This window comes from Micromesistius poutassou, assembly GCF_964030765.1.
Source record: "Micromesistius poutassou genome assembly, chromosome: 5".
NCBI classification, from domain to species: Eukaryota; Metazoa; Chordata; class Actinopteri; order Gadiformes; family Gadidae; genus Micromesistius; species Micromesistius poutassou.
This window is the reverse complement of record NC_140275.1, coordinates 3,868,829-3,878,520: the sequence shown is the minus strand read 5'-3', so window position 1 is coordinate 3,878,520 and position 9,692 is coordinate 3,868,829. Positions and strand designations below refer to the sequence as shown.

Below are 9,692 nucleotides of genomic sequence, written 5' to 3'. Positions count from 1 at the left end.
TATATTATATTATTATTATTATTATTATTTTTATTTTATTTTATTTTCTTTTGCTCTTTCTTCCTTATATTACTCTATTGACATACACTTATTATCGCTACTATCATTATTACTGTGATTAAAAAGTATGAGCTCAGTTAAGATGAGTGGCAGAAAGGTTAAGTTCATCTCTTGGAACGTAAAAGCACTGAACCATCCTGTAAAGAGGAATAAAGTGTTAGCACATTTAGATCAACTTGGTGTAGGAATAGCTTTCCTCCAAGAGACTCATTTATGTAGGGCAGATGTTATGAGAATTCAGAGGAGTTGGGTGGGTAAAGTCTTCCATTCTAAGTTCAATTCTAAGGCTAGGGGTACAGCCATACTGGTACACAAAGGCGTTACCTTTGAAAGCGACAAAATAATTGCAGATCCAGATGGCAGGTTCATTATTGTTACCGGTCAGCTTTTAAGTAAGCCTGTCATTCTTGCTAGTGTGTATGCTCCCAACTGGGATGACTGTAACTTTATTAACAATTTTTTCTCTACTATCCCTGATGTCAATAATCGTCAGTTGATTATTGGGGGGGACTTCAATTGTGTGCTCTGCCCCAGTCTGGACCGCTCATCACTCAACCCCTCCCCCCTTTCCAAAACTGCTGCAGCTATTAATAATTTTTTGGATCAGTATGGTATGGTTGACCCTTGGCGCTTTCATTTCCCTAACAGTAGGGCTTTTTCTTTCTTTTCGCCAGTCCACCATACGTTTTCTAGAATCGACTTCTTTATTTTAGATTTTAGGCTTTTACCCCTTTCCACCCCACCTATTTATCACGGTATAGTTATATCCGATCACGCCCCCCTTTCTTTTGAACTGAGTTTTCCTGATCAACCTGCCCTATATAAACCATGGCGCTTGAACCCTCTTTTGCTCTCCGAGGGTGCATTTGTGACATTCATTCAAAAACAAATTAGGACTTTTATTGAAACAAATGCCTCTCCGGAAGTATCTCATAGTACCATATGGGAAACACTAAAAGCTTACCTACGTGGCCAAATTATTGGATATGCTTCACACACTAAAAAAGCTAGGATGGCTAAATTAGAAGATCTGTCTGCCCAGATTTTGATGCTAGACAACCAATATGCCTCAGCACCCACTGCTGAACTCTACCAACAACGGATTCGTCTACAGACAGAGTTTGATTTAGCTTCCACTTCAAAAGCAGAACAGTTGTTATTGAAATCTCGACATACATTTTATGAGTTTGGCGACAAGGCAGGCAAGCTTCTCGCTCACCAAGCCCGCCAGGCTGCCGCCTCGCGCCAGATTATCCAAGTTAAGACCACCTCGGGCGTGGTGACGACAGACCACAAGGAGATCAATGATTCTTTTGTGTCATTCTATACAAATCTATACACTTCAGACTGTGACAATAGCGCTTCCGATTCTTTTTTTTACAATTTGACACTGCCATCCCTTGTTGACTCTCAGAAAAGTGACCTGGATTCCCCTCTGACGTTAAAGGAAATTTCAGATTCCATTTTAAGTATGCAATCTGGGAAATCCCCCGGACCGGATGGGTTCCCAGTGGAGTTTTTAAAAAATTTGCCAAGGATTTATCCCCATTAATGCTGTCTATGTTTAATGAATCATTTTCATCTGGTCACCTCCCTGAAACCTTGAATCAGGCCTTTATTTATCTCCTACACAAAAAGGGCAAAGATCCTTTGTGTTGTCAGTCTTACAGACCAATTTCCCTTTTAAATTTAGATTATAAAATCCTGGCCAAGACTCTCGCTAGGCGGCTCGAAAACGTTCTCCCAGATTTGGTGCTGTCTGACCAAACCGGATTTATTCGTAACAGACACTCGTTTTCTAATATTCTGAGGCTTTTTGATATTATTTACTCTCCCACCGGGTCTGATGTCGCCGAATGTGTAATAAGCTTAGATGCAGAGAAAGCCTTCGATCGGGTGGAGTGGGAATATTTATTCATGGCAATGAGGAAATTTGGCTTTGGCAAGGATTTCATTTCTTGGGTTGAACTGTTATATGCCTCTCCCTTAGCTTCCGTTAATACAAATAATTTACAATCAAAATATTTCACACTATATAGAGGCACGAGACAGGGTTGCCCACTGAGCCCTCTTCTATTTGCCTTGGCAATAGAACCCCTTGCTGCTTCCCTACGTCAGTGCCAGGCAATTGAGGGGATAACCCGAGGGAATACTACACACAAACTTTCTCTTTACGCTGATGATCTTCTTCTGTATATTGCTGACCCAGTCTCATCATTGCCACATGTTCTGTCAACATTAGAACAATTTGGAAGGTTTTCAGGTTACAAATTGAATTTACAAAAAAGCGAATTCTATCCCATTAATTCATCAGCTCTAAATATTCCTTCTGCTGTTTTTCCATTCAAGAGAGCGCCCTCTCATTTTACATACCTTGGGGTAGTGGTACCACGATCCTTCCGTAAGCTATATAAACTAAATTTTACACCATTACTCGATCGGTGCAAGCAGGATATAAGTCGGTGGCGTGCATTGCCTCTTTCGTTGGCTGGCCGGATTAATCTAATAAAGATGAACATCCTCCCCAGGTTTCTTTACTTATTCCAATGTATTCCGATTTTGATTCCGAATAAACATTTTTTGACATTGGATCAAGTCTTAAGTGCTTTCATATGGGATGGTAAGATCCCTCGTATTCGTAAATCTTTTTTACAAAGACCGAAAAAATTGGGAGGGATGGCAATGCCTAATTTCCTTTATTATTACTGGGCTAGTAATATACAAAAGATCATGATATGGGCTAAGTGTGGTCCCGGTGTGGAAGCTCCTGCTTGGGTTGAATTGGAATCTTTTAAATTGCAACTCCACTCGCTGATAACGGCTCCTTTACCTCTTAATTCTGGCTCCTTTGAGAACCCCGTAGTTGCCCATACCATAAAGATCTGGGTTCAATTTCGGAAACATTTTGGATTGCAAAGCGCTTCACTACAGGCTCCTATCCTTTCAAACCATCTTTTCACCCCCTCCATGTCAGATCTGGCGTTCCGGGCCTGGCATGGCAATGGAATTAAGCTTGTTCAAGATTTATATCTAAACAAGATATTTGCTTCCTTTAGGCAACTTTCAGAGAAGTACTTATTGCCCCGTTCCCATATGTTTCAGTATCTGCAGATTAGACACTTTGTTCAAAGTGGTTATCATCCCTTCCCTGCTCAACCGCCAAACACACCTATTGATATTCTTTTAGCAGCGGACACTGATCTCAAGGGCGCCATCTCCTGGATTTATGGGATAATTGATGCTATCAATCCTCAAACTCTGATAAATTTAAAATTGATTTGGGAACATGATTTAGGTTTGTCATTTGAAGATGATCAGTGGGATTTAATCCTTGGGCGAGTGCACTCCTCATCTCCCTGTGCCAGGCACGGTCTAATTCAGTTTAAGGTACTTCATCGTCTTCACCTCACTAAAGAGAAACTAGCAAAGATATATCCAAACACCGATCCCACATGTGAGCGATGTAAATCTTCTACCGCCACCTGGTTACATATGTTTTGGTCATGCCAGCGGCTTCAGACGTTTTGGGAAAAGATCTTTGGCTCTCTTAGCGACATTTACAGTATTAAAATGAGTCCTCAACCCATCATTGCTCTTTTTGGGGTGATGCCCAGAGATACAATATGGCCGGCTGGGTTGCATGATGTGGTCGCATTTACAACTTTGCTAGCTCGCCGCCTTATACTTCTCAACTGGAAGAGACCAGTCCCACCATCTCATACTAGATGGCTAAAAGAGATCATGTTCTATTTAAAGCTTGAAAAGATCAAATTCACATTGAGGGGAGCTGCAAATAAATTTGAAAAAGTGTGGATGCCTTTTCTCTCGTATTTTGACAACATTACCCAAATTACAGATTGGGTGGATTCGTAATGTATGGAGTAGTGCCATGAGTGTGTATCCCTTGTCAGAAAGAGTGGTTTCAATTTGATTTCATTTATTATTATTTATTTTTATTATTATTTATATTTTTTATTTTATTACTATTATATACTTATATATATATATTTTTTTTTTTTTTTTACTGTATTTTAGTATTTACTTATTGTATTATTACTGTTATACTTATTCATTCCTGTGCTATTATAATTATTACTATTAATTTATTTACTTTACTTACTACTTTTATTTATTATTTTTATTTTTGATGTTATTTATATGCATTTAATTGTACATCAAGAGGGGGGGTGGGGTGGGGAGATATTTATATATTTCAAGGTTGATTTTGTAACTGTTTTTATAATGTAAAAACTCAATAAAAAGAAGTTAAAAAAAAAAAGAATAAGGTTATATGCCTGTATGTTAAAAATACCCATTTTTATTCTCAAACTGTTCATTTTTGCAAAACCAATTTCTGCATCTTTCAGAAACGTCCTGTTTTGTATCATGTCGCTTCAAGGCCCCCCTCCCGAGTAGCCCAGACTGCTGTGATTGGTCAGCACGCCTACTTTGTTACGATTGGTCGAACGGTTTGCACGTGCGTCTGCAAATAAACACCCATGACAAGTTGTAAACATTGCGGGTAGCCGAGGTGAGACTTCTGCATTTCAGGTCCTTCCACTGCACCGTCTGCCATCAGACTGTTACGGAAGTAAAGTGTGAGCACAAACAAGCTGTTTCACGCACTTATTGAGGGACGTGCTCCCTTGCCTCTTTTTTCTTCCTGTACAGTTGCATTGTGTAAGGAGTTGATGGTGGCATCAACTCCTTACACAACGGAGTTGGGAGGTTGAAGAGCGAGGGTCCAGGCACGGTAGGAAGCTGTGCAGATGGTGAAGTGAAGGGGAGAGAGACGGGTGGTGCTTGGTGGATGGCCTGAGGTTGCGGTCTCCCCTTGAGCTTCGCCTGCCCAGCAGTGTTTGGTGGCGGAATGAACAGGTGAGGCTCAGCCAGATTGCCAGAATGCAGAGTTGTGGCTTTCTGCAAAGCTACAGAAAGCGTCTCTGGTCCTGCCATGGGTGTGTCTGGAGCAGGGACAGCCTGCATCAGAGTATGACGCCCCTGTGACCTGGAACGCCTGCTGAACCTGGGAAAACATAAAACAATCAATATGAATAAACATTTACTTAAGCAATAATACACAAGAGGGTGTGACCAATTGGCATTTGATCATGACTATGATACAGCAGCATGACACAGCTGTGATCACATAGCAAATGATCACATCCTCTCATGTATTATTGATTTTATAAAATGGCCACTTCGTTTAGATTTACATTCCATTTGCTGAGCCAGCCATCTTGTTATGAAAACTGGAAACAATGCATTAAACATGCTCTGCATAAAATATCATGCAGAGCATGTATATTAAGCATGCTAATTTACTCACCATTGTGTGAGTGTTGCTGCATTTACTTCGGGCAGCTGGATGGTGGTCTCACTCATCACCTTTGCGTTGGAGACGATGTACTCTTTGATGTGATTGTAAGCACGCGTCACCACCGTGAAGCGCGACACCCTCCTGCCATCACAGCGCACAGCGCTGGGGTAGAGCGCACACAGCCTGATGAAGATGGCCTCCACCACCCTGTTGCAGTCAGGCCACTGTGCAGGACTGTGAGCCCCAACGAAACACCTGCAAATTACAACAGAATACATCATCGTCATTAATATAAGATTGTTTTCAATGTGTGATCCTTACTCTCTGTGCTATTTTTGTTGTTCAATTTTTCCTTTTTTGTTTGTTCTGTTTTTCTAAATGACTATTGTCTCATGTAATATATGTTTTGGACCCCAGAAAGATAAGCTGGTCATCAAGGCGTCAGCTAATGGTGATCCTTTAATAAACTAAAGCTGGAGGCGACAGCCAGTTTCAGTTATTTAAAAAGTTTTTATACAATCAAGACCCTGTGTTTGCTTAATAGACATACCTTTTGGTGCTCTCCACACCGGGTGCCACAATTTTCTTAGTGGCCCTGAATCGTCCCTGTTTCAGGCTGGTTTGGTGACGTGGCGGGTAAACGGTCCTCTTTTTATCATACTCCCCCCAACGCCTGCCACAGGGTGATGATCTGGGCGCACTCCTCTCCAGTTAAGGCAAGACGGTGGTCTCTGAGGCCAAACAAAAACTCTGCCAAGTCCTGCACAGCTCCATACCCCTCAATATTGTCAGGTCCAACAGAATCCTAAAATCAAAAATTATTTTAGAACTTTTGATAGCAGCAATGAATACTATTAATCCTATGAGAGCACAGATAACACAACCTAGATTTTGTTTACAAATGTAAATATACATTTAAAGAAGGAATTTTTTATCATGTGGAATGGACTCTTCAACTGGTGGAAGATCCGCCGATGCCACGGTGCAGGACGCAGGACGTGTTACGGGTGATGGAGGGACTAGGGATGGGTATCGTTTGAAATATTTCGATTCCGGTTCTATTTTGATTCCTGTAAACCGATGCAGGTTCCTTAACGGTTCAGAAATCGATACTTTTTAATTTTTTTATAGAAATGCCATGCTAACACTGACTCTTTGAAAATTATTTGAAAAGGTAACTATTTGCATTACTGTAAAAAAAAAAAAGTTGCTATATGTCAATGAATTTGAGGTAGTGGGGGGGGGGGGGCGAGGCGTATTATCGATAATAGAAACTGCGCAGATCATTTTCTTTCTTGTGTGTCTTGTTTTTCGCCCGTGCCTAAAACCGCCACTGCTTATAATGCTTACGTTATAACCGCGGGAGGAATTGTTGACGGACTATGACCAAAAATAAATAAATAAATATATATATTTATTTATTTATTTTTGGTCATGGTCCAGACAATGTTGTGGTTAAGGTAATTGACTGTCACGCGAGAGACTGGGGTTCGATTCCCAGTCTATATATATTTTTCTTTTTTATTATTATTATTTTTTCTGGTATTAATATGTCCAAATACTTGTTGATGAATAAGTTGATGACATTTTATAAAAAACGTTAGTTTTTGTGTGTCAAAAAGACCAAAACTGTTTTAAGTTTTAGTTCAGGCGTTCTCACGGCGACGTAGGTTAGCAGGCGTCTTTGTGGCGACGAACTCGTTCAGATGTCCGTGAGTAGACGTACATTTTGTCTGAATTTCCCTATGTACGTCGCCGTGACACCGCCGCCGGTGGACGGAACTTCCATGCAGTCGCCGTGGCGTCGCTGCTGGTCTCTCGTCTGCAGTCCCAATCAATCCCATACAAAATTTCACACGTTCTCACAGCGGCGTAGGGTTAGACTGCTCCTTCGCCTCTTCCTGGTTATCCTTAGGTTTGGCACTGTTCACTCGCCATAGACGGAGGGGGGGGAGGATGAGTTGGGTTGCGGGCTGACGGACGGGATTGTTAACGTGGGTGGGGGGGGGTTGGCGGAGTTACATTTAAAAATCGCATTCAAGTAAAAATAAATAAGAAAAGCAGAATCAATTTGTGGCGCTCGTTGTGCCACACATTGGCCTATGTGTGGGAAACATATCTCCACCTTGAAAATGCCAACTTTTCATCGGATTGCTCCGGACTCGCCGTCTCTGCTGCTTCTTCGAATCTGTTTGGTGTGTGTGTGGTGCGCTACTGCGCGTGGCCTGGCTTGTGTGTAAAAACACTGGCTCCGATTGGCTACCATGAAACATGACTCTGCCTTAGCCAATCATAATCGCTTATCTCGTTGTTAACCCACCCGGTCTCCTAGCAGTTTGTGTGTGGAGCCAGGGGTGCGTTCGGATTACAGTTTATTCAATCAATTCATAGTAACGCTCCGCATTTAACGTTCAGTAACGATAACGGCGTTGTAACGACGGAAACAGTAATTAGTTTGATTACCCCGTTACTGAAAAAATGATGGCGTTACCTAACGCCGTTATTTTAAACGGCATTATTCCAAACACTAAGTGTTTCATCAAATTGGAGGTATTTCCCCCCTTACACAAAATAGTTGTATTGCACTTGCATGTGCTGCTCATTTTTTGTTTTAGTAAAGTAAAGCCATATTTTAGAGCGTTTTACTTTGGACATAATGGCTGCAGCTGGGCAGCAGGAGAGGAAAGTCCTCTGCATTTTTTCCGACCACAAGAGGGCGAGAGGATTGTTGCGGCACCGAAACGAGGCACCGAAAGAAATGTAGTCATTCGGTCCGGGTAGAACCGACCATGTTGCCCCGGTACCGCTCAGTTCTCGGTACCCAACCCTAGGAGGGACCACAGAGGCTGATGCTTGTGAGGAGGCAGCAGGTGTTCGTTCTGTCTCGAAGGTGGGGACAGTGAGGTCCTGAAACTCCTCAAGTTCAACGTGGCGTTCATCCACCTCTATATCCAAATCCGTGGTCTCTGACTCCTCAATGGCCAACTTGTAGTCCTGCAGAGCTTTACCGGTTTGATCATAGAGATATTCCACTCCAATAAGCTCACCTTTAAAATATAAAAACACTGACTTAGATAACATACCAGGATGTTATATAATAACTTATGGTAAATGGTATTTGTAAACTTGAAATTGTAACACAAAAAAACAACAAATCTAATAGTTATCTACCAGTGTATTTTCTTGGCCTGACATAAGGGATGATCTTCTCGCCCAGAACATCCTCTGCAAGACTGTTAACAGCGTGACGGAGAAGATGGTTGTAGGAATGCTGCTGCTCATCTGTTGTCGCTGCCACAAACCGGTCTTCATTCCACCTCGCAAGTCCATCCAAAAGATACGCCTGAAAGAAGGTGTCACTTGCCAGTGTACCTGTAAAGTAAATTGATAAATATATATATATATAAATATAAAATGTCTGAGACCATATCAACATTTCCTATATAATAGGTTACATGAACAGCTACAACATATTTACCTGGGGTGAATCGGTTCAGGTGCAGGTGAAATGACTCAAGCGACGTTGAACCTCTGGCACAGCGGTAGGTGGGCAGACGTTGCCCTCCCTTCACTACTGTTCCCGTCTGGGTGTACAGCTGCACACCCGGAGGATCCTGGATGCAGGCCACATGCTTCCACTGGGACATCAGGATCGCACTCATCCGGGCCGAGTTGATTAAAGGGACTCCCAAAGTGTCACGACCCCCATCTCCGTCATAGGCCTGGATATGGCTTTCAATCAGAGCCTGGGTCTCCTTGGTCCCGCGGGTGGTTCTCCTGCAATGCAGGGCTAGCTCGCTTCGGCTGATGCAGTGCATCACATCAGCCTCGGATGAATGCTTCCGGTCAGCTCCTAGCTCTGCACGCTTGGCCTCCTTCAGGGCCGTCAGGTCACCCTGGTCCCACATGAAGATGCAGTGGCTGAGGCGACTCATGAAGCTTGCGTATAACTGATGAGAGTCAGTAGTGCAACCCACAGCAAACCTCCGCATGAAATGCCATATGTCCAACCGGATGGTCATCTGCTCCCACTCTTCAAACATCCTCCTCAGAAGAGTGTTGCCACAGCAGTCTCGTTCGACATATAGCACTTCGGGAGGAGCCACCGCAGCCTCTCTGTATCTCCTAATGAGGCCTTCGATCATTGGCCCCAGACCAAAACCTTCGCTGGCAGTGAGCACGGACATGATCACCTGTCCATGCTCATTGCCAACATTGGTTGCCCAGGTAGCAGTGCCATAGCTGTGTCCTGCCAGCTTTCGGGCGACCTTTTTAGTGGAGTCCATCTTCAACACGCGACCACACTGTGATG

General features: G+C 42.8%; 1 protein-coding gene across 1 annotated transcript; it reads right to left on the bottom strand.

The window, feature by feature from the left end:
- Window positions 1-4,945: 4,945 nt before the first annotated feature.
- LOC311343965 (uncharacterized protein) lies at window positions 4,946-9,315 on the bottom strand (the record flags this gene model as incomplete). The annotated part of the gene is made up of 6 exons (XM_084468917.1): window positions 4,946-5,086; window positions 5,416-5,635; window positions 5,931-6,053; window positions 8,202-8,427; window positions 8,552-8,752; window positions 8,859-9,315. The coding sequence occupies 6 exons, from the start codon at window positions 9,313-9,315 to the stop codon at window positions 4,946-4,948; spliced, it is 1,368 nt and encodes a 455-aa protein (XP_084325043.1).
- Between the last annotated feature and the right edge of the window lie 377 nt (window positions 9,316-9,692).